Source organism: Pterocles gutturalis, unplaced genomic scaffold, assembly GCF_000699245.1.
Source record: "Pterocles gutturalis isolate BGI_N339 unplaced genomic scaffold, ASM69924v1 scaffold14191, whole genome shotgun sequence".
Classification (NCBI taxonomy): domain Eukaryota; kingdom Metazoa; phylum Chordata; class Aves; order Pterocliformes; family Pteroclidae; genus Pterocles; species Pterocles gutturalis.
This window is the reverse complement of record NW_010103243.1, coordinates 49,132-74,307: the sequence shown is the minus strand read 5'-3', so window position 1 is coordinate 74,307 and position 25,176 is coordinate 49,132. Positions and strand designations below refer to the sequence as shown.

Sequence of the window (25,176 nt, the reverse complement as noted above, 5' to 3'; positions counted from 1 at the left end):
CCGCCCACCTTTCTGTTAGACACTTGGTGCTGCTCTGGCTGCTTTTGTCTGAAGCTAAGGCAGCAATTTATGGAAAAATACAGACTGATATTTATATAATGTCTGTTTGTCCCAAAGAAACCCGAGGCATCTAGAAATTGTGTGCAGGAATCCCAATACATACAGGCACATGTGCATTCGTGAGCTGCAGCCGTTGCTCCTGGTGAGCACAGCCGTGAAACAGGAATCCCAAACAGTATTTTAGGACAGAAAGTAAGGCAGCCCAGCTGTAACCACAGGAGGAAACTTCAGTAGACAGAATGTAATCAGCCAAGTTAGAAATTGGCTAAGACGCTCTGCTTTAAATCTTGTCGGTGTGCTGACAGCGCTGTGGGATTATTCATGTCCATAGGCTGCTGGATGCCTGGACTTCACCTGAGGAATGACATCTCCTGTGTAGCGCGGTGTCCCTGTAGCACGTTGTGAGCCAACAGTTCAGCAGCGAGTCCAGAGGAAGCCTGGATTGTTTAATCCATCCACGCTGCTTCCTGCTGCACCTTGGGGAGGGTTAGAGATGTCCCATCCAAGCGATGGATTGCATCATCCCCGCTTAACACGAGCGGTTTGGCGGGTTGGATGCAACAGAAGGGATGGCCGCAGGGAGTTCACTTTCCTTTGGGTCGGGCACTGCATTTTTACGCTGACCTCTGCAAACCCTTGCAGAATTATTTTCTATATCTGGCATAACAGTTTCTTTTTAACTGAACCAAATACAATATTAACCACTTCTTCAATCAATGCATGATCTTGGCATCTGACAATACAAGGTGGTTCTTAATGGATTACTGTGGTCTGTGCCTCTAGACATGTTTGTCTTTGGCGATAAACATTATCCAAATTTTTTCTGGAAAAAATATTGATGGGATTTTTACTTTTGGGCCTATTCTGGGACCTTTAAGGTGTCTAAACTGAATATCCAGACCACCAGTCAGCTTTTTAATATCTTGGCTTACAACAGCATTGCAGGGAGAGAGAGGAAACTGGATGTCGAAGCAGCTAGTGCCTTGGGAGCAAAAAATCCAGTAACATTCCTGTAACCCTCTGGAAAATAATGTAATAGATTCAGTGGATACTCTCTGTGTATCACTGCAAGCACTGGAGTTATGGTAGGCATGAATTGGGGCCACCAAGAACAAACACTGTCCCTGCAACATAAGAAAATAAGTCTCTGTTTGCGATCAGGGTCTATTTCGGATCCTGCAGGGAATTCACATCGCCTGCCTATTTCTGTTGGGTTATTTTTAGTTACAGTATTTTAAAGAAAGCTAGTATATATGAGATAATTTCCGGTGTGGTAAGCCACAGTCATTTGTTTACACTGGATCCTTGCCAGGAGGCAATATACCTCATCTTGACCGAAATGATAGGCATTCGATGCGAATTTCCTGACATAAGAGCACAAATTGTTATTTATTTATTTATTTTTCAGAGAGTTCTTTAAGTACAAACCCTGGGAAGTCTGAAGAACTTTCCCAAAGCCCCCTGAAAATGTTTGCATGATTTATTTGCCTTCTTAAAAATAAACATTGTGCTTACTTCACTGAAACATTTGCTTGGGGAATAGATTTGGATATGTAAATATGACGCGTGCGTGAGAAGATTTCACTGCTGCATTTAAGATGTGATCTGTACTTAAACCTGTGTTTTAAATAAATAACTAAAGATAATCTCATTTCGGTAGAGGAGTGGTCTGCTCTGACTTAGCCAATCGATTCATTGAACCATAGCGAATAATTTTCCGAACTGTTTTGTCTTTTTGATTTGAAAGCAAATTCAAATTAAACTTTCTCATCTTGCTGAGCCTCCAGCAGCTCTAAGGAGAGCTCTTCTGTTTCACCCAGTGAAACTGCACCTCAAGAAGGTTCCAGAGAAAAGGCAGTTTAGAATTGTGGGCTTCTGGACTTAATCCTCTTCCCAGTGGAAATCCGATAAGCATTCAGATTAGTTTTGTCTTTGGTAGGGATTGAATTTGCAGAGAATCTCAGGTTTTTGTGCTGATTGGTTCTTGTCTGGGAAGAGCCTTTAGTACCAAATAGTCTGGGGTGTGTAATGCAGAGTGGTGGCATTTTTTCTTATGATATCCCATTTATATTGTTTACCAGGGCTTGTGAGTGCTCCATTGCAGTTAGTCCTGTGAAACACTAATAAAATATGACAATTAGCTAATTGATCTATAACCTCTGCCTGGGATAATACTGACCCACAATACAGTGCAGCTTCTCCATATAGTGTCAGAGATCTGTGTTCTTAAAGGTAAAAGACAAACTTTGTTGGCTGTTGAGAATGATGTTTCTTATCCTTGCAGGAAGCGATGTCAGAATCGGGAAATGGATATGCTATATCCTTTCCTGGTGTATTACATACACAGGATAGCGTAGTAACTTCATAGTGCTTTTTCAAAATCATACTCTGCCTTTGACAGGTGCTACCATACCAGATTTCAAGATCTGATTACCTCACAGCTTTCATGATTGTGTTTTTCATCTCTCTCCCCTTTTCCTTTTTAGCAATCTACAATTATGATGCTGTCCAAGATGTGGAGCTCTCCTTGCAAGTTGGCGATACTGTTCACATTTTGGAGATGTACGAAGGTAGGTTTCAGATCACCTCTAAGTACTTTGCAGTGGTTTTTGAAAGTAAATAAATCAAGATTTTTTAAAATAGTACAAATTTCAGATCTAGATTTTCAACTTCTGATATGCCCAAAAGCACAACGCTTGCTATGTAGTGTTTGCTGACTTTTAAAATGGTATTAAAAATAAATAAAATACAGAAGCTGCAATCATATCCTTGCTGTTCCTGGCAGAGGTTTGTCAAGGTAAGATTTCACTTGCATCTCAAGGCAGCACTGCAAGCGAAAGCAACGCTTGCTTCTGGCTGTTTGTTCCTGTTTTCACACCACACCCATTTACCTTGGCTCCTCCTTGTGCCAGGCCAAGCGTTTGTATAGTCATGTGATGAAGTGATCCAGCTGGAAAACAATAATTTAAAAAAGGTAGCTTTTAACCTGAATTAGTTCTTTGATCTGAGACAACAGAGGCAGTGGATGAAAGAAAAGGAGAGGGCAGGTCTAATTGTTTCAAAAGTAATGTTAGTTTCAGCCATAATATCACAGACTGGCTCTATGTGTTTTAAAAAGCCTCCAGTTACGGAGCTTCCATGCTCTTTTCAGGCTGTGTCTCCCAGTACTTTACTGGGAGGTTTTTCGTAATATGTACGTTGATGTAAAACATCTTGCAGAAAAGAAAGCAAAATTCCTATTTTAAACAAGTTGAAAATTGCAATTGTGTGTTTCATCTCTACTTATTAAACTAGGCTGTTTAATGAAGATTTTAATATTAGGAAGGGAACACAGCCATCTAATTATCCTAAAGAATGTACTAGTCACTCCTTCGTTTGGAAGGCTCTCCAAAATCTAAGTGCTCTTTCCAAAATATAAATTCAATCATTTTTACAAGCAGCATCAGCTTGAAAAAAGACTCAGTGTACAAAAACTCTTCAGTATCTCTGCTGGGAGTGACAAGCTGCTTGTTTAGCAATTTGTTCGTAGTCCATTGTTCTCTTTCTGCTTCTCTTTGACCTTGACACTGGACACAGCCAGCCAGTTCCTACATGTCAAAGCAGATTATATTGCTGAACTGTGTTTTTACACTGATGTGTGTGATAGTGGTGAGTGTGTTTTGTGCGAGGAAAGAGAGGGAGAAATGGGAAAAAAGTCTGTGTGTAGCAGTACTTTTGAACTGGTTTTGCAAAAAGACACAAGGAAGAGGGAGCGTCAGGGGTGAAGAGGGTGCATCTTATACTTCCCAAAATGTTGGGATATTTCCTTCTCTTTTTTTAAAGCAGCATCCTTTAATTCTACTGCTTGGTGTGTAATCAGCTGTTTAACAGAGAGAGAGTCAAAAATAGGAAATTAATACACAAATAGCATCTCTTTTTTTACCTGAAACATCCGGGATTGGAACTTCAGCCTGAGAGGATTGATTGTGAATTGTTTGGGAAAGTGAATGCATTTTGATTGTGTTTTCATACTGAGCCATCAATGTGGCATCCTAGCGTGTGACTGAGGCACCTAGGAATTACTGCAATACAACTACGTACTTTTCCTGGAAATACCAACCAAAAATTCAGGCCAGACATTTGTGAATCTAAAGGAAAAGATGCAGATTGTCTCTGGGATGGTAACTGCTGCGGGTCTGGTCTTATTCCCATACATGATCTTAAAACCTCCAAACCTCTGTCTGGGAGGAAATTCTGATGTCTTACTGTATCTATTTTTCTTTCTTTTGGGACCAGCTTTCAGCTTTGTTTGCAGACATCTGTGGGTTGTGTTTCTGAGAATTAGTGTTCTCCCAAGAAGCCTTTTCTGTTTCTTCTCATGCTAATGATGGAAACTTACAAATACAACTCCAGTCTGCTAAAGGTGGGGTTTTTGTTCCACTAATCCCTGTTCTTATCTGGATACACAAGTCTCAATTTAGAAAAAGGTTCCATTTAACCAGGGCGTTGGCTTTGCAAGAAGAAAAGCTCAGAGAGGCCTGGTGAAGTCCTTTTTTTAGTGTCTGAGTTGTCCCTGCAGCTCCAGCTTAGGGGTTCCTTGGGCTACCGGTGACATTCTTCAGGGAATTAAGGTGGAGTCATTCGGGATTGTCCAGAGGCTCTCATGCAATGGTAATAGCCACTTGGAAAATCTTGCTCCTTGCTATTGTTCCCTTCCTCAGGATGCACAGGAGCATCTTTTGTGAGTTACCAGAGAGTTCTCAGGGCTGTTGCACCACAGTTTGCTCCGTCAGTCATCTAGAACATGCCTCCTTTTTCCTCCTGGTTGCAGTCAGCAGGTATTCATTCCTCAGCGGTGTGCAGTGAAGGCTCTCTGGGTATCCAACAGCCTTCCCCTGAGAGCGCTTTGTATTCTTCATCGGGGGTTTTGGCTGGCTCCGCTCTGTCTGTAAGAACCCGAGTGCAGAGTTTGTTCCTGGACAGCGAGGCAGCAAGGTTGAAGCTTGCGCTGGGTTTTGGTGTTAACAATAAATGTTATCTGACTCTCAACGGGCTGAATAGCTTTGAGACATAACACTGATACAGCTGAGCCACTGGGGGAGGTGTGCGAGCAGCAGAGAGCAGTAAAGTGAATTCAAGTGCAAGCCAGAAGGTATGGATGCAGTTCGGGGCAGGTCTCTGTGCTGCTGTCTTGCAAACTCTCAAGGTGGAGTGCCTGCAGTCGGATGCTGCTGTTGTACCGTGTAACGGCCTCACAACAAGAAAAAACACCTTGAAATTGAAAAATCCCTGCTCGTTTATGCTAGCGTGGTGCTATCAGGAGTTAAAGGCCCGTTGCAAAGGCTGGAAGTTCTTGGAAGGTTGGGCAAATTTGGGGTGAGGCTCAGGCATTGTGCTTTTGTTAGTAAGGCTTTCTTTGCCCGTGCTCTACACAGGTGCTTTGCTTTGCAAGGCTCAGTTGCAGCTGCACAGTTAGGCTTGGATTGTGAGTGTGCAGAAGATAAAGGAGTGGTGACACGGTAGATTGTTCCTGTCGCTGGACTGCAGCTTGCCTGTGTCAAGGCTTCGTCAAAGGGTGATCATCCCCCTAAATGGTAGCTTCAACTTGGACAAAGGACGCAACATTGAAGGGAAGGTCGGAGCTGAAACCACAGACAGAGCAGATTGAACTGAAGGTTTCGGATATTTCTAGTAGAAGCTATAATGTGCTGATGTCCAAGGCAGCTCGAATCCATATAGGGACAACCTGACCTGAGAGCTGTTTGCTCTTGGGTTGAATAACTCCGTAGTCCAGACTGTGCATTTCCTTCAGAGCAGGAAGATGAGGCTTGTGGCGTGCTGCATCCTTGTCAAGCTGCCATTAGGCGCAGTTCCCAGTGGGGTTTGCACTGTAGATAGGACCTGAATTGGCATATTTGATGTTTTACTTTGAGTCTGATTTTAAATTACTTTTGAAATTTCTTGGTTGGGCTTCAAGCATCCTTTAAAGCAGCATGATGTAAGTATGATACATGAAGATCTGGAGAATACCAGTTTCCTTAGAGTTACCTTCCTTCTGAAACAAACCCTCATATACGCCCTGCAAAGTGTGGTTTTGTTAGTTTAGCTGTCTTGGTCACGATACCCTCTTGTAAACTGCAAAGCAAGATATTTTTTTATTTCTTCCTTTCTCTGGCTGGCTGTCTGATTGCAGAAGGGCATGATGTCTTAGTACAAAATTACTTTTCCACTTGATAATAAGATGAACAATGCGTGCCTCTCCTGTTTTTTGCCAAATATTGTTGAGACTGGGCATGTGCTGCAAAATCCAAGAAAAGAAGGAAACTTGCTGCATCCAATACTTTGAAGGCTGCTTCAGTGCAGAATTTACTTACTCTGGGAGTCTGTCCTTGAGTAGAGAGCTGGGGAGGGTACATTTCTCTTTCGGGGAATCTTTTCTAATCTGCAGGATATATTATTATTTCATGCAAGCTGTGGGAAATAGCCAAATTGTGGATAAAAGGAATGTGTGCCCACGTACTGTGATTCCCATCATGTTTCTTCTCCTGATGAAAATAAGTTTGCATTGAGTTTGTTCCTAGCTGCAGTCTTCTGTCTTTCCTCTGACTGCTGTAGGTAAATGAAGCAATCCCTTGTTTTATTCCAGTCCAGTGCAGCAGTGTGTGTTGTGGTACTGAGGGACAGTACAGTACAGTGGAAGAGGAACAAAGAGCTTGTGGTTAAGCACGTGACTTGGAATTGCATCACTGTGTATAGCTTTTCATCATCTAAACTATCGTAATTTGAACAATTTTTCCTAGATCTTCTGATCTTTTACATACTGCGTAAAATCCATCTAATGAAAGGTAAAATTGAGGACCTGTGTTCCATTAAAAAACCAAAACCAACCAAACAAAAAACCCACTGAAACAAACCCCAAACTTTGACATTTCTTTGCAAGACTCAGTCTGCCATCCTTGTGTTCTTAATCAGATTTCAGTTTGAAAAGTGTTGTGGTAGCTAAAATTTGCCATGTCATCTTCAACTGAAAAGCCTTTCTTCATTTAGCACGTCTCTGCTTGGGGAAAATACTCAAACACTTACATTCTGTCATTCTTCTGAAGCTTTAGGCAGATTTTGGGGTTTTTTTTTAAGAAGAAATCAAGTAATCAATTGACCACTGCCAAAAGCTCTTGTTCCTTTTAAAATGCTGGATAAGATTATTCAAAATTGGAACAGAATTCTGAAAAAAATTGCATGAGATGCTTCCTGAAATAGTTTTGCATAATAATATACAACATGCTTTTATGCAATGATTGCAAAATCTTTTGTGGGAATGTGGTTAATGTCAAGAAGCCATTTTAAATATGAGGAAGCTGTGGTATAGAAGGGCTGAGAGAGTGTGTCAAATAGAATTGAAATCACTGGGAAAATATTCTTGTTAAATTCCATGAGCTTTGTATCACACTCTAAATAATTTCTACTTGGCCATTCAAGTAATTACAACTTAGATAAAAATAGATCCTGAATCTTCTCATCCCTAATCCAGTACCTTATCCATTGGTCCATGATCAATGGATAATCTTATCTTCATCCTGCTGAGGGAATGGAGTTCATTCCTTCCTCCAAACTTACTACTGGAATATTGATTGGGGTTTCTGTGGTCAAGCTGATTCACCTTTTCCTTGCTAGAGAAGGGGTACAAAACTCTGCTTAAAGACGAAACACAACCCCCTTGACACAAAAATCCCAACAAAACTTAAACCTCACCCAAGCTCTAATTTATGGTCAAGGGGTCTCAGATCCATGGTTCTTTATGGAACGTTCTTTGCTAAACATATAAATACATGGGGGAAAAGCCAAAAATAAAAAACCCCAAATGAACAGAAACCCACCCTCCCCTCCTCTCTTCTTTGTTTGATTATTCCCTTAAATCCCTTTGCCTTCCTGATGCTGCTCCCTCTGCCAGTCAGCTGAACATAATCGTCTTGGATCAGTGATGTTGTCTGTCTTGATAGCTCTGAACATCGTTCATGCATTACAGACCATAATCTACGCCCTTCGTGTTTGCTAAGAGGTGGGGTCAGTGTTTGCAGTTTCAATGCAAGTGGAACCTTAGAGGAGTCAAAACCGGGTGCTCTAGGAACAGGGTTAGTGGAGAGTTGGGGTCACAGTCTTGACGTTGGGAAGGATGGTTTTAGTGGGTAAGAGTCAGTGAGAAAGTGTGAGTTTCAGAATGCTGGTCAAACCCCAGGTGCTGAAGAGAGGAGTAGCATACATCTGAATGTGATGTATGTTTTTGAGTCTTGGGGATCACAGTTATTGCTTTGTATCTTATGTTTTACTGATCTTGTCAAGATAATATTGAGAAATGATATCTGTACCAGGGTAAGCAGTTCAGGGTTGGGGTTTTTTTGCCTTATCTAATTACACATTCTCTTTCAGCCTTCCTTTGAAGGAAGGCTTTAGACTGAGTCACAGCAGAAAACAAAAAACCTATACAATGTGGAACTCAAGCACTAAGATGATTTGGATGAAAATGCACTTCATAGAAAAGAAAATTTTAAAGGGTTGGAGTGGAATTGAGCTTGGGACACATGAATATCTTTCTCTTTGCCAGGTACATGCTGTGTGACCTTGGGGTGGTAGTTCTGTGTGCGTGTGTGTCTCCGCCTCATCTGTCAAATGGTCACAGCAGTAGTTCTGTGCTGTGTATATAACTTGTAAGCTTTATGGAACAAGAATTGTCACTTTGAAAATGTATGTAGATTTATGTTGTAGAAATGGTAAGAATAACAATGTGTGTTTAATTGCTGTTGATAGGAAAAAAAATAAATATAAGTATTTTTGTTTCCCTTTGACAGGCTGGTACCGAGGATACACACTCCGAAATAAATCTAAGAAGGTATGCCCTCACTTTTTAGTAATTCTAATTTTTATTTCACACCTTGACAGACCCCATCTGGTTCTGTCATCTCCTACGCTTTGGCTTTATTTCTTGTCTTAATGTTGTGCAGGTCTCCTGATCACCATGTCCTTTTCCTTAGCAATAGAAGTAAGTGCCCTTGAACTAAATGTTTCAGACCCGTTAAATGGGTACTCCTCTGTTGTAAGCGTGCATAGTATAATTTGAACTAGCAACATTGACTGTTGCATATCTGCATACATAAGCTTATTGCTTTATTATTATGGTCTAGGACCTGTACATGTCCGGTATTAGTTATATGTAATGGTAAGATTAGAGTTTTGATTTGACTTGGAAAATATTCCAAAAATTATGCATGCATGGATCTCAGCCAAACTTCTTGAGGTTTGTGAAACCAGTCTGAAAACTGCATGGAAATCTGGCTTCCCAGAGGAATCCTGGCACCTCTCATGTGGCAACGTCCTTCACAGTCTCCATTCTTCAGGCATAAAGGGGAATGAAAAGAAAATAGAGGAGGACTGCAGCCTACAAGGTTTCTCTTGAATAATGGAAACTGGGAACTTAGGAATTCCTACAAATGCTGTCGTGTGTTGTGAGCTTTTCTGGAGAAACACAGGTCCAGGGCAACTTGACAAATGACTCCCAAGAATATTTTGAAGCAAGGGCAAATGAGTGTGATTGATGGTTTGCAAGAGTTTACAACATTTCATACAGGCAGATGAGCATCATTACGGAGAAACAAGGAATTAACTTCTCTGAGGTGCTAGCATCAAATATAGTGCTCAGGCATGCAGCCTGATCCTCCTTACTGTCTGTCTGCCTGTGGTACTGGGACTGGTGGACTTAACACGTTTCTGTTACAGGTAAACAGTGAACATCAGCCCCAGTCACTGTTCTGCTGATCATGCTCTTCCCCTGCTTTCTGTTGAATGCCTTTTTGTCATGTCATAGCCTATGGTGTGATTTATTTATTTTATTTCTGTATTTATTTTTAGGGCATTTTCCCAGAAACATATATCCATTTAAAAGACGCAATCGTAAAGGACCGGGGGTAGGTTGAAGCTTCTCGAGATGTACTTTTGGTAGGAAGAACAACAGAATGCTGCTTCATTTAAAGAAAACAAAAACCAAAAAAACCTGAGGTGGTGGTGGTTGTAAGGAATGCTGCTCATCAGTGTGTGCAGCAGGGCATACCGCCTGTGCTAGGCTTCTGGAGCTGCATAACTTTTTTTCAGTGTATTGTAGATACCAGAATAATTGTAGGCATAGGTGCAGGAGAGTACTACTTGCAAAAATAGGAAAGCTCTGCTAGACAAGTTAGTAGCAAGGCAGGTCAATCAAGTTACATTTAGCTCCTCTGGGGACTCCTGCAAGTCATAACACACTCCTGCTTGCAGCCAAGTAGCCAGCAGGAGTGTGGATTCCTTCCTGTCTTGGAAAACATTTAAGGAAATGACTCCTCATTTGATTCTTAGAGCTGATTCTGTGATCATTATAGTGAGAGGAAAACTGCAGTTGCAAAGGAAGAGACTTTAGAAAGTACTTTTTTTTTCTTCTGTGTTTGGAGTTTTTTTTTTGATAACTGGCCAAGTTACTGTTGCAAGCGGTGATTCTTTCAAACTGAATTTCTGTCTATTCAGCATTATGTTTCTGGAATAGATCAGCTGAAAATAACAAGACTTAAACTTGAAACATGTTTGCGTTAAAAATGAATAATTAATGTGCGCATATGTATTGGAGAGCCAATTGAAGCATTTAAGAATATTGGCATCGTGAGTGAATTGGGTGAATCTCCAGCCCTCTGAAATTTCTGTTTATGCATTTGTCAAAAAAGGATGTTTTACTACTAAGTTTTAATTTTTAGTATAACACTTATTTTCTATTTGCCTTTTTTTTTTTTTTTAAGACAACATGAAACAGTGATTCCAAGTGAATTGCCCCTTGGACAAGAACTCACTTCTACCCTCAGGGAGTGGGCAGTTATCTGGCACAAGTTATATGTGGTAAGCTTTCTTCGGTGGTTGGTGTTTTATTAAATGACCTCAGATGAGATGAGACTGGGCTTTTTGCAGAGCACTGTAAGACTTTGAATAGAACTTTGAGCAGAACTGTAAAACTATCATTATTGTAAAATCAGTCTTAAGGGAGGCTAAAAATGTTCTGCTCTCCACGGACTGGGCTGAGTGATCGCAGGCAGAGCTGCAGTTCAGTCCACACCACAATGTTTGCTGTACCTGAGTGATGGTGTGATGACACAGTGCTGATGAAGCATGGACGGGCACAAGTCACACTCAGCATCGTGTCAGCTGCTTGGGACTGTGTGTGTGAGTCACGGGTCACCAGTAAAATAAGGGTTCCTGCTTTGCCTCTCGTGCATCTGTCCTGCATGAGGGCAAGGTATCTCAGCTGTGTGACAAAGCTGTGCGAGAAACCGTGATGGTGTCTTACCAGAACCCTTCAGATGTGTGGACTCTGTTTTTCTAGAAGTATTGTGGGTGCTTAAGAGAATGGCTGGTCCTCACCGCAGAGTGCCTACAGCTCACACAGGCAAGACAGACGAAGGATGGGAAGAGAATTAGGGCCATGTGTGGTGGAGGAAGGAGTTGCCAGAAATCACATAATGTATTTAGTTCTCAGTAGGGCAGGGGAGAGACTTCTTGTCTACTAAGTCTGTGTAGTAGCCTGGCCATATAATAGCCACCTCAGAAAAGTCAGAAGCCAAGATAATGCATGGATTCGGTGGCTTTGCTGAGGTAGGTGCATTCTTGCTCAAAGAAACAACGGGAGTTCACCATGAATTGCCTTCTTTTGAAGGGGGTTATTAAGGCACATTAAGGAGAGTCAAACTTGATTTTTCTTCAGTTAATAGTGAGTTCAGCCTGCATAGTATGTGCTCTGAGACTTTAATTAAGGTGAGAGAATGGTTTTGAATTAGCTCTAGCCATTCAGGGTATCCAGAGCAAGCTCTCCTATTGAAAATTTCACCAGGCCACAAGTACATTTTGTTTGTGCACCACGAAACCACAAGAATTTGTTCCACCCGCTTAATTTAATGAGAAGCCGTATGTGACGTTATTACTGTGTGAAAAGAGAGGTTTGTTCCCGGCGCTTTTTTCCTGAATAACTTTAGGATCCTAGCCTCAGAGTCTATTTTTCTTAAGAGCAGAAGTCTTTCATGTTCCTGTGCTTAACCAACATAGGTCTTAAAATAGTCTTGGAAAATGTTGTGGTTTGAAATGGATTTGAGTTTATTTTATTTTCCCCTGCAGTCTGTATAAAAAGAAAAGAAAAAAAAAAAAAGCCAAAGGAGGAAGGAGGTATTTGTGGAGAAGGAGATACAGGGGATTTTTTTCTTTGTCAACATTTCACTTCTTTAATTTCTGTGTTTTTTTTCAGCAAGCATTGCACCAATGGGTATATCTCCACTGCAAAATAAATATAAAAATGGGTGAGAGGATTGAACTTCGTTTAGTTAATAGGAGTTAGCTAGTGTAAACAGCTGCAGAGATTAACTCGGCTTTAGACAACTGTCAAATTGAGATCTGCTCTGTATTTCCCTGAAAGCTAACGCAACTTGCCGCCTCTTTGCAATTATTTAAATGCAAGTTAAGAACACACTTTTTTCTTTGTTTATTAAATATGTCTAAAGTATCTTTCCTAATAGGAACTAAAAGACTCATCCAGCCTCCATCAGCCCCTTTGCGTTCGCCCAAATCAAAGGGAAGGAATTTATAACTCCTTCAGATCTGTGTTCTCCGGGGTCAGATTATGAACAGTTTGTGTCATTCATGTTCTTTGCAGAGGCCAGAATGGGGAAATAATTGAAATGAGTCTCTCTTTCTGCTGTGTGGGAGCAGTCGCGGTTGGTAGTTAACCATTAACGGCTCTGATACAGAGAGCTGAAGCCAGTCAGCAGCTGCCTGAATATATACCGTTGGCCAGTTCCCCCTAGCTGGTGGGGGAGATGTAGTCCAAAACCTCTCGACAGTCATTTTGGAGCTGCATAACCATAAACTTTGTTCCAGCGGATTAATGTCCTTTGTTTCGTGGCACTTCCCTGTGAAAATGACCTTCACTTGTCGCTCGGTGAGAGTCAGTCATCCTGGTACCAGGCTCACGTGGGGTGGTAAAGGGAGGGTGAGGGCTGCGTTCACTTTTGAACGGTGTAAATGGTGTAGCTGACACTTCTAAAGGCGTAATTACTTACAGAAGTGGGTATTGCTAGATAGATTGTAGGTTAGCACATAGCTATCCGTGTTTTAATTACAGTGTCAGCCCTGGAGTGTGAAACTGCAGGGAAGAGGTGTATAGGTGTGTGACTGATCTTACTAGGGTGGAACCAGTAAATAGGATGAGAAGTATTTTCGTTAATTAAAGATGATAGCAGTAGAAATGGCAGGAGGACACTTCCCAAAGCAGGTTTTGGTGTCCTGTTCAGCTAGTGCTGCATTCATAGCAGAAGGTGAAAATGCAATGGCTGCAGTTGGCGTTCCTGTCTCAATCTGCTGAAACACAATTACCCTCGTTTCACATTATCTCTCTGTCCTGTGTATAAAAAGCACCCATCACAGCAGTTTAAGTGCTGGAAAACACCAGAAGTCTATTTTTTGTCTGTGAGGTTTTTCTGAAATAATGTCCTGAGGAAATGGTGAAGACTCTGAACCTTGAGACACTTAAACCTTGGCAGTGAAATGTACTGGAGAGTTTGGTCCCTGGGTCTAATTTTGTAGTGTCACATGGTGCCAGTTTCTCAGATATTTTTAGTTAAATACAGCTTGTATGGTGGATTCAATTGAGTACGTTTCAGAAAGCTTACTGAGCTCATTTTTTTCCAGCTGTCACTAGCTTAAAATTGTCCCTTTTTCCTGCAGGATAACAAGACAACACAGTTTCGACACGTCCAACAACTGACTTACAGCCTGATAGAATGGCGATCACAGATACTGTCTGGGACCCTTCCCAAAGATGAGCTAGCTGAGCTGAAGAAGAAGGTCACTGCAAAGATTGACTATGGCAACAGGTAAACTCTGAACTATGTCTTGAAGGCAGAGGAGAATCCCAGATCGAGTAAAGGCTCTTGATGGCTATCAGTACAAAATGGTGTAAATGATGATGCAAGGGAACACTGAATTAGGTTTTACATTTTTCCTTGGAAAGGGGATAATTGCAGCTTTCAGTCCCCATCCGAACGTGACTAGGCTGGCAGGTGGGCATGTAGCAGTTGGTTCTTCATATGCCAGCCATCTCTTTAACTTGGCAGGAAACCTTACCTGTCTTAATTCTGCAGAAATGCTGGCACACGATGGATACTTCACGTGGAGCACAATTTGTGCCTGGCTAGCTGAAGCCAGGATTTGGATGCTGGTTATGAACTAAACTGCTTTGTCAGCAACTGAGTAATACAGTTCTATAGGCCACCAAAACTCCACCTTTCATTGGTTTGTACAGAACAGGCAATGTTTCCAGAACCCGTTTATCTGCCTGTCAGACTTGATTCAGGTCAAAGAAGGCAATTAAAAAGAAAGCTTATGGCAAAGAATAATAATTAGCCATAATCCATAAGCTTGATAGATATATGTACCTTTTATTTAAAAAAAAAAACAAACAAAACAAACCACCTTTAAGTGTGAACAGAGATGCCATCTTAGAATTAAGTTACCTGACTAATTATTTTTCCCTTTAATGGGAAAATTGGGGGTGAGGGATAAGTATTTCAGGACAGGAAAACCAGCAATGTGATTATTACAAGGAATGGAGTTGGTGTACGTTGGCTGCCTAATGCAGTCTACAGTTTGATGTGTGGTTTGTGCTCTTTCAGTTACCTTTGCTTCTTAAATATTGCATTGTTCCTTTCATCCTTGTGACTTGCCTGCTGCTCAGGATTCTAGGTTTGGACCTGGTTGTACGAGATGACAATGGGAACATCTTGGACCCAGATGAAACTAGCACAATCTCTCTCTTCAAAGCCCATGAAACTGCATCCAAAAGGATTGAAGAAAGAATCCAGGAAGAGAAGGTACATCTCTTGCCGCTGTCTTTGTCCTCTTCAAGTAACTAGTTCTCACTGTCTTTGTACATTCCTCTTAAGGATATTGTGCTGCTTTAGCAGCAGAAGTTAAATTCTTCTGTGTTTGTTTTTAATGGGAATACTCTCCTTCTTTGCAGTCCCTGCAACAGAATTTGGACCTCCGAGGGCAGGCAATATTCAACACAACACATACATACAGCCTGTATGTAAACTTCAAGAATTTTGTCTGCAATATTGGAGAAGATGCAGAGCTGTTAATGAGCCTCTATGATCCTGATCTCTCCAAATTCATCAGGTAGGGGTGGGTTTTTTTTGTAGTTGAATAAGCAATTTAGTCATCACAGTGGTCATTCTAAAGAAGCCAGTAGAGGTTAGAAAGGAAGGTCTAGCAGAGAAGCTTTTCTGTTCTGTTCGTTGCTGCCCCAATGGTGATTTGGAAGGGGGTTATATAATTCAAGGTGAGATAGGAAGTCAAGGTTCTGAGCCCATGCACACCATTTCGTAAAGCTGGGTGTTTCTGTGATACATTATTCAAAATCCCAGATTGTCTCTTTATGTTCTGAAAATTCCCTACTGTTGTCACTAGAGTTGGTGCATTTGATTTAATTGCTTCTGCTAAGTAATGTATATGCAAGATGTTTGCTGTCAAGTCATGCAAGTTCACACCTAGGAGTTGGGAATCTTGTACTGGTAGAAGATAATAACGCACTTTATCGAGGAAGCATGTACGTGTCAGGCACTCTCCGTCTCCATCGTTGAAGTTATCAGGTGTGGACATGCAGAGTTATAGAGGGAAGTAACTGAGAGTACTCGTTAGCATCATGCCTTCACTGAAATGAGTCATTTCAGAATCACTTTGGGATAGAAGATTCTGGCAGAATTTTTCAAATATTACTGAAAGATCAAAAATGCTTTTGAGCTTTTGTCAGCTAATGGGAATGTCAGGTGTTGATTTATTTTTTTTTTTCCTTCCTGTATTTGCAGTGAAAATTATCTGGTTCGTTGGGGCAGTAATGGGATGCCTAAAGAAATTGAGAAACTGAATAACCTTCAAGCAGTCTTTACTGTAAGTTACTGTATTTACATCCTGGAAATTCTTCCCCATCCTGCAGACATCTGAGTTTTGGGTTCTTTTTCCTCTCCCCTCCCCTCTCCTCATGCAGCAGGGAGGGGTCACATGTGGTGTTTTGTGGTTGTTTTGTGGATGTTGTGAGCAGCCTCAAAGGAATACTGCTGAAAAGTTGGGGTGGGTTTTTTTTTTTGTATGTCAGTCCAAAGCAGTAGTGGAGGTGTATTATTTTGCAGTAGTACTGTCAGTGCATGTTGCTCACCCATGCATTTCTGGAAATCCTATTAAGCACTTCTCTGTTGGAGCCTAACTGTACCGAAAATCCAGGCTTGAGATCATAGTTGTTCATTTTTCAGTTCATTGCTTTGCTGATCCTCTTCTGTGTTGGAATTTATTTGCAACAAGATGTTGATGAAAGAATTGCACACGAATGGAATAACTTCTGACAGGTAGCAAAGGTGGCACAAAGTAACTGCCTGGTGGTCAGGATCTAGTACTTTGGCAATTAACGTCATTTACTCTCAGTACTGTTGCTGGCATGTGTTCTCAAAGAGTAATGGGATGTTTAGAAATTGCTGTGTGGAAATTGCAAGTGTTTTTCTAGTTTTGGGGTTTGTTGGTTTTGGGTTTTTTTTCCCCCCTAGGACTCAAAGGGAACGTGTTTTACTTTTTAAAAAAAGAATACATCTCCTTTTATGTGTGTGTGCAATCTAGCAAAGAAGTCTTATTCTCTGTCGTCTTGTCTTCCATTCATAAAGTAGATTCATATCACTTTCTTTTAAATAATTTCTAGGATTTAAGCAGTTCTGACTTGATCAGACCGAAAATCAGCTTGGTGTGTCAGATTGTGAGGGTGGGGCATATGGAGCTGAAAGATGGGAAGAAGCATACCTGTGGACTCCGGAGGCCCTTTGGTGTGGCAGGTATGACAAATCCAATCACCGGCCCAGAGGCTGGGACAGTGGGCTAGGAATCGGGAAATACAGGCTGGGTCAGCAAAGCCTGGTAGCCTCTTAGTGTCGGCATCTCTGGCTTCAAAATGGAGATGTCGATACTGAGCTGCATGTAGTACCCCTTTGAGACCTTTTAATGAAAGTTGTATATGAAGATGAAATGCTCTTGCTGTTCGGTTTTTGTTTTGTCACCCCCTGAGAAGATAACACACTGCCATCAGTGCAGTGGACTTTTCAGATCTTTATCAAAAAGGGATTTGCTCCTCATAACTAATGGGGTAAAGCTGGAGTTTTTTAAAGGAGCCTTAGTGAATGAGATATCCAATTCCTGTGATCTCTTGTGAAGAGACTTTCTTGAAATTTGTGGTGGAAAACAATTTCGAAATAATCAGCGTTTGAAATGTAATTTCTTTGCCTTGAAATGCCTGAACCCCCACTCTCTGTATCAGAGAGTGTATTCACGTTCACTACCATGGGCTGACTTATGCATCAATGAAAAGGTGCTTTTTAAAAAATTAAGATGATACTGGTGCTCTCTGTTGCTGTCATAAGTGGCACTGGCCCAAAATAAGCAACTGTTGTTTCCATTCTGATAGGGGAAAGGTCTCTCTGTATTCTTTAGCAACTTGGCAAAACTATGTGATGGACTTGTGTTGTTGCAGTGATGGACATAACTGATATCATACATGGAAAGGTGGACGATGAGGAAAAGCAACACTTTATTCCGTTTCAGCAGTAAGTACTGGACTGCAGAGTTCATCCCCTATCTGGCCTATTTAAAGCAGTTGTCCTCTGGAGAAGGACAAATTTGTATGGGAGCCTGGCAGTGTACCAAGGTCTCTACAAATAGATTAGCTTATGGCAGTAGTCAGCTCTTTAAAGGAAAAGATTTTTGTCAGTCCTCTGAAGCCTTTGTTCCCTTTGATTTACATGTCTGTATGACAGGCTGAATTGCTTAGGGACTTGTGGCGATGCAGCTGAAATTGCTAGGTGCCCGTGGATGTTTTGGTTCATTATTGATGGTGTGCGTACAGGAGTGAGCTTGGTTCAAAATCCAAAGCTCAGTAGACGTGTTTGTGACTAGGGATAGGTTCATCACTTGTGTGATCTCAACAGCCATTAGTTATGTTAACTTATCACTAGTTAATCTACATACTTTCTTAAGGACAGCTCTGAGGCACACCTGAAGACAGAGCTCAGCTCATCTGATGGGAGTTGAAGGCTCTGTGTGCTGGGCTGTTCCTGCATGGTAGCCCGTAGCTGGACTTCTCATCTGATGGGAGTTGAAGGCTCTGTGTCCTGGGCTGTTCCTGCGTGGTAGCCCGTAGCTGGACTTGTTCTCACAGGTCTGCAGGGCGGTCAGTGTGTGGATGGAAAACAAGAGGAAAGTAGAGCTGGCTGTGTTCATGGTTATCCTCAAGGCTGCTAATCCAGTACGATACAAATGTAGTCACGGAGTCTTTAGGTCAGTGTTACTTATCCTAAGTCTGAGCTAGCACTGTGATGGCTTTCCTAGTGTGAGAGTTTAAATGTTATTTGCACTGGGTTTGTGCAGGTGAAAAAGAAAAAAAAAATTCCCATAAAATCCTTTAAAAAATAAAAAAAAACAGCTTTGGAAAACAGTCAGCTGTTGGCCAGCCCTCTTCTTGCAGAGCACATGTTTGATGTTAGTCTGTCTGCTTCCCAGTCTCTATTGTTCTTCTCAGGATTGCTGTGGAGACATACATCAGACAGAGACAGCTAATCATGTCCCCACTGATAACTTCCCATGTGATCGGAGAAAATGAGCCCCTCACTTCTGTCTTCAACAAAGTCATCGCTGCAAAGGAAGTGAATCATAAAGGGCAAGGTACGGCAGCTGGGCGAGAAGCTAATGTAAAAACCTGGTGTGGGGAAGGGTTCCCCTTGCTTACAAAGGAAAATAATTGGCTTGTGAAAGTCCAGAGATCAAGGCTTATTGGAGTTTGCTGCCTTCCCTGAGCCAGAAGTATGGTCTTTGTAATGGTTGTCATCCCAGCACACTGAGAGCTAAAAAAGAAGATAAAACAGGACCTGTTCTTACTTGCATGAAATGAACTTCTCTAGCTGATGATTTATTTGCTGTTAAAGTAATATTTTTAAGATAAACTTGTTTATATGGACATGAAATATTTTTAAGTGAACATGGCTGATTGAGCATTCTAAATGGCTTTGGGTTGAAACTGGATTATTCAGGATTCTTCTGCTCTTGCTTGTGTGTTTGGCCCTTACTCAAATACAGTTGTAGATTCATCTCCGGAAAGTTTGTATTTTACTTCAGAGAATCTGCTTACCCAGGAAGGTCTTATTCAGCATTAGGGAGACAGAACTGGGCCAACTGAGAACCAGCTCGGGGTATTTAAGACATTATTGCCTGGAGATCACATGAAGAAACTGTTTTCTGTTAAGTGTAGGCTTAATTTTCATGGTTTTGTGATTTTTAATTCATTTATTTATTTTTTTCTTTCAGTAAACAAGGGTTACATTTCTTTTCTTAGGTCTTTGGGTCTCCTTGAAACTGCTTCCTGGTGATCTAGTGCAGGTTCAAAAGGATTTTTCCCACCTTGTAGACAGATCAACTGCTGTGGCTCGCAAAATGGGATTCCCTGAGATAATCCTTCCTGGTAGGTCCCGTATTCCTCCACACTTCCATGGAGTGAAAGAGCCAGACAAAATTCTAGAATTTTTGCTATGAACAGGTTTATTTTAAAGCCACCTAAAATGTTGTTTTCATTTTTCTTGAAATGTCCAGCCAATCTTATTTGTCAGAGAAGTGAAAATGTAAGTTTCCTTTCTTATACTGAAAAATTATAGCATGTGTACTTTCTGGAAGAAAATTTCTGTTTAGTCAGAGACATTTTTGTTGCATATAGGTTTGACCCTGCTGTGTTTAATCCATTCAAAGTGGATTTAGCCCTATCGAGCTCATTACATTTAAAAAAAAAGTTAGATGAAGACAGAGGTTTATAAAAAAGCAGAATGGTGAAGATTTTGTGTAATTTGAGATGAGGATGAAATGGTGTGATGTTGGGTGCTATTAATCAATAAAGGCTAACAAGAATGTAGGATAACGTGGTACCCAAGGATGTTAAGTGTTAACCTGTACAGCTGTCTGCAGGAGGAAAACAACTCACCAGCCACTGTGAATTTCAGGTGATGTTCGAAACGATATCTATGTCACGCTGATACAAGGGGAGTTTGACAAAGGGAAGAAGAAGACTCCCAAGAATGTAGAAGTCACCATGTCGGTACATGATGAAGATGGAAATCTCCAAGAGGTATGATGGCCTTTGCAGGAGGTCACAAGGCTGCTGTGTTTGCTAGATAACAACTCTGGTGCGTAGGATCTTATTTATCAACTGTATGGAAGAACTGTGTGATAATGAACAAGAGATACTACAAGTGATCTCAGTGACAAATTTGAATACTTTATGATTATTTTTTTACATTAATAAGAGATGTAAGCAAAGCTTTAAAGATTCTGTAAAACTTTCAGAGAGGTGACACACATTGAGTTCCCTTGACTGTGAAGCATAGACTCCGAGTAACTCTGACAGTTATGCTTTGAAAATTTCTGAACTGGGATACTTCTTGCTTTCATTTGAGGCCTTACCTTTCCCTTTTCCCTCCTCCCCTTGTCTTTTTGTCCAAAGAAAGCTATCCATCCTGGTGCTGGTTATGAAGGTGTCTCCGAATATAAGTCTGTTGTTTATTATCAAGTCAAGCAACCTTGCTGGTATGAAACTGTAAAGGTAAGAGTGTGTAATTTACGGTCTTGCTTCCTTTGTGTAGAAAACGAATTAATTTAAAATCAGTTGGTGCATCAATAACAGAATGTCCTGTAAATTGACTGGAGATAGAGAATGCTGCTGCTGCATTTCTCGTATTTTTGTGTGCAGGTGTCCATTGCAATAGAAGAAGTCAGTCGTTGCCATTTAAGATTCACTTTCCGTCATCGGTCATCGCAGGAGTGTAAGTAGCAGAAAAGAAGGGTCTGGAGGAGTATTGTATTCTTCCTGCTCTCACTGAGATTTTTTTGAGTATCCACCAAAGGTGTAGTGCTTGCATTTCTACTTATTTTCAGTGTTGTGGATTTTCTTGCAAGCAAAGAAAAATAATACAAGCTTTTTACAGCCTTAAAAAAAAGGTTTAGTGCTGGTTTTGTTCTTAAAGTGAAACTAGATAGGGAGCAACACGTTATTCCCCTTGAAGGACAATGGTCAATATTTATTGCTGCTTTGACTTCTCAGCATATAGTGTTGTTTTTAATTTATATCAAGGCCTTCACAAAATCCACTGCAAGGCCCGGTGGTCTTCCTGTAGGATGATTTCTAATTAGGTCAACGAAAGGCTAATGAGAAAGTTAGAGCCAGAAGTTTCATCAAATTACTTTAGAGCCCTGGGACAAAATCAGTCGTGTGACACTAAGCCCTTGAAAGACTCTCAAAAAAATTCTCTTAAGGTACCTGGGAGATGTGGTGGCGTACTTCCACATCCATACCTCACAAGCAGATTTGCAAAATCCCAACCACAATATCTATACAATTATATATGTCCATCTAGCAGCACAATTAACTGCTAAAATTGTGTGGGGAGAGATGCTTCAGAGAGGAAGGTTTTCTGTGTGGTTGCAGATACCTACTAAGAGCCTTGAGTTGAGAGAGGAAGAAAGAGACCTCTGTCTGCTGTGGATCACAAAGTTTGCTAGCTCCATCGCGTTATCGTGTGATGCTGTTAAATAAAGAAGAAGCTGCACGTGGTTGGAGAGCTGCGTTATGGATAGTATGGACATAAATAAGACAATTCCTAATAAAGATTTTTCTTTCTGTTTGCAGCTAGGGATAAGTCTGAGAGAGCTTTTGGCATGGGCTTTGTGAAGTTGATGAATGCAGATGGAACAACACTGCAAGATGGCAAACACAATTTGATTATTTATAAGGTAACTTGGGCTACAAAGCTACAAAGTTGGGGGGGACACGACCCTCCTAAACTCTGTGGCTTGAATGGCTCTGAAAAGAGTTTGGTTCATTGACGGTTTAGGGACCTCCTGTTCCCTAAAGTTAGAGGCCCAGACAATGTGAATAAACAACTACAGAGGTGTAAAAGGTGTTTAAAGCCCTCTCTGCCTGTCCCTGTGTTCAAGTGTGTCTGCAGATGAGAACTGCAAGAGGTCAGATGAGGTGTGTTCGGTGTCAGATAACCCTTGTCTTTGGTGTGTTCAACCAACAGGGTGATAACAAGAAAATGGAAGATGCTAAATGCTATTTGACTCTCCCTTGTACAAAAACGGAGATAGAGGAGAAGGAAGCCCCCTCGGGGAAAAACCTGCACCATCTAGCCAACTTCACACCCACTAAAGATAGTACAAAAGACAGCTTCCAGATTGCCACTTTGATCTGCTCCACCAAACTTACCCAGAACGGTAGGTCTTGCATTAGCATGGAAGATGTGTGTGAAACCTGCTAGACTCCTTTGAAGGTCTCAGCTGCAGTTTGTAGCTAAACTTGGGGTGCTGGGATGTCCCAGAACCGTGATAAACAGCTCTGCAGCTTAATGTAATCTATACAAGAGGTTATACTTGAAGAACCATTTCCAAGAGGCTGCTCTAAAGTAAACACAAGCGTTAGTAGGAAAAGCCAAGCGCTCCAATAAAATTCCTAGCTTGAGGTATCTTCTCTTGAATGAATGAGAAGCCTGCAAAATTGCCTGCCAAATGCCTTGCATTATCAAATTACCCCAAGGTTTCAATTTATAGCAATACTTCACTTTCTTGCCAAGACAAAAGAACAATCTCAAGGTAATACTTTATGTATCAGTGTGACTTTTCCTTGTAAGCTAATTCTAAAAATAACCTCTAGTACTTGTTCTGTATTATTCTGCAGCTATTAAGTCAGCTGTGTTGTTGTAATCTGTTTCTAATTGCTGATGATCTGTCCTTGCTAGTTGACCTGCTGGGTTTGTTGAACTGGCGTTCTAACTCCCAGAACATAGCTCACAACCTAAGGAAGCTAATGGAGGTGGATGGAGGAGAAATTGTAAAGGTACGCATAGACATTTGCAAACCCTTATGGAAGTGCTTGATGTTGACCTTGAAGGGTTGTAATTGTGTTGGACCCACAAGCTATCCCCTATATAGGGTGGGAGAGCCGATCTAGCTCCTGGGCAACAGAAGGACAAAAGGTGTACCTTGCCCCGAGAGCTCTCATTAGTGGAATTCACCAGAATTAGAGAAGTTAAATGTTACCAGGATTGGGGAGATAGCAGTGACTTTATTTTCCCCTGTATCCTTACGAAAGAGAAGATACATTCAAAGCCCAATTGTTAATTTTCAGTAGTGGCTCTGGGCCTCCTTTGTGAATAGGGATTTGCTGTGGATCTAGGAACAGAGTGCAGAGAAAGCCCAAAGAGTTTAGAGTAGCGTGGGAAATAGACCTGAAATGTGGGGAAGTGCCACAGAAAATAGTCTGCTGGAGGATTTAGGAGGTAAGACTTCCTGTAGTTCCAAGTGTGGATCTTTTGGGATTATGCAAGGTCATGGTTTTACTTAACTGTGGAAAAACTGAAGTAGATGCTGTGTCATTGCAAACCAGTCTTTATGTAAAATGGCATGCTTTAGTACAGCGTACGTGGTTGGTTTGGCCCAGTGCAAGCAACTACAGGGAAAGAATTAAGTGTAGTCTATAGGTCTTTTGCTAGATGATAAAACAGCAATGGAACAGAAAAGGAAGTGGGGCCATTCAGAGCTGATAAGAAAAGATCCTCCTTGCTATAGTGAGGGAGACTAGAGTGATGATCATGACAAGCATGTGAATGAAGAGGACTAAGATCCCTTTTTAAGCCTTCTTCCATGTACAGCTTTTGCTGTTCAACTGAACTAGGCTGGAAGGGGGAAAATGATCCAAATGAGTAGGGTCTTGTGCAGGATTCCAGAAGTAGTCTTTTCCCACCCTTTTTGCCACTTTTTTTCCCCCTGTAGTTTCTGCAAGACACCCTTGATGCACTTTTCAACATAATGATGGAAATGTCAGAAAACGAAACCTATGACTTCCTTGTGTTTGATGCACTGGTGAGTGAGTCTTTTTTGTGAATTGAGGGTATTTGTTTCTCAGATGCATTTTCAGTCTGTTCCTGGTACTTCTTTTAGATGAGTGATGGGTATTTTGCTCTGAGAAATAAATAATATTTAAACACTTTCCTCTGAGCAATGATACAGTCGCACACAACACAATATTTAGTCACTATTTGAATATGAACAACACTGTCTGTAGCTTTCATTTTATTAGACAAACAAACAAAAACTGTGACCCAGCAAAATAAATGACATGCAATGAAAGACTGAGTTATGTTTGAGTTAGAGGTTGAGCAGCTCTGTACATCTGTTTCCTTTTGAATTTTTGGCAGGTATTTATTATTTCTTTGATTGGAGACATCAAGTTCCAGCATTTCAACCCTGTACTTGAAACTTATATCTACAAGCACTTCAGTGCAACCCTGGCATATGTGTAAGTATTCGATAACCAGAAACTTACACAGAAACTTAACTGTGTCTATATTTATTCTCCTTTTTTTTTTTTTATTTCCAAAGGAAACTCACCAAAGTACTGAACTGTTACGTGGGAAATGCTGATGACTCCAGCAAGACAGAATTGCTATTTGCTGCTCTGAAAGCCTTGAAGTATCTGTTCCGATTCATTGTTCAGTCACGAATATTGTACCTGAGGTGAGACCAAGGTCATTGCCATCCTTATGTCTCCTTTTGGAAGTCAGTTGCGTTCCTTCCAGTTGACACCACTGTAAGGGGTATTCTTCAGGACATCCTCTGTCCTTCGGTTATTCAGGGGAGTATCTTTCTGCCCTTTGTCTATGGCTTGAGAAAATAAGTTGAATAAAAATTTAAATATCTAGTTTGAAGAGGAGAATCCTTTTAGTCACCTGTAGCGTGCTATAAGCAGCATATGGTAGCGCTGAAAAGGTACCTGTTATTTATTAAAAAAATTAAAACATGGAATGGTTTCCTTATTTTAAGAAACTAAGAAACAGATGCACACGCAGTTTGGATTCCTTTTCTCACGTTCATTCTGGCTTTTTTGTTTAACACAGGATGAGCTACTTTATTCTTGGAATCCAACAGAGTTTGATGCAATGGCAGTTTAAAAAGTGCAGC

At 41.1% G+C, this 25,176-nt stretch overlaps 1 protein-coding gene across 1 annotated transcript in view; it reads left to right on the top strand.

Moving 5' to 3' along the window:
• The first annotated feature begins 2,552 nt into the window (after positions 1–2,552).
• The window catches only part of DOCK5 (dedicator of cytokinesis 5), a 52,660-nt gene continuing 30,036 nt past the window's right edge, over positions 2,553–25,176 (top strand). The window contains 21 exon segments of the mRNA XM_010086649.1: positions 2,553–2,630; positions 8,883–8,923; positions 9,940–9,995; positions 10,851–10,947; positions 13,816–13,964; positions 14,825–14,960; positions 15,122–15,267; positions 15,957–16,038; positions 16,835–16,964; positions 17,657–17,726; positions 18,761–18,843; positions 19,511–19,636; positions 20,166–20,290; positions 20,666–20,764; positions 20,912–20,984; positions 21,848–21,951; positions 22,242–22,434; positions 22,956–23,053; positions 23,989–24,078; positions 24,414–24,514; positions 24,598–24,732. Coding sequence (XP_010084951.1) covers positions 2,621–2,630; positions 8,883–8,923; positions 9,940–9,995; positions 10,851–10,947; positions 13,816–13,964; positions 14,825–14,960; positions 15,122–15,267; positions 15,957–16,038; positions 16,835–16,964; positions 17,657–17,726; positions 18,761–18,843; positions 19,511–19,636; positions 20,166–20,290; positions 20,666–20,764; positions 20,912–20,984; positions 21,848–21,951; positions 22,242–22,434; positions 22,956–23,053; positions 23,989–24,078; positions 24,414–24,514; positions 24,598–24,732 — 2,144 coding nt within the window. The 5' untranslated portion in view covers positions 2,553–2,620.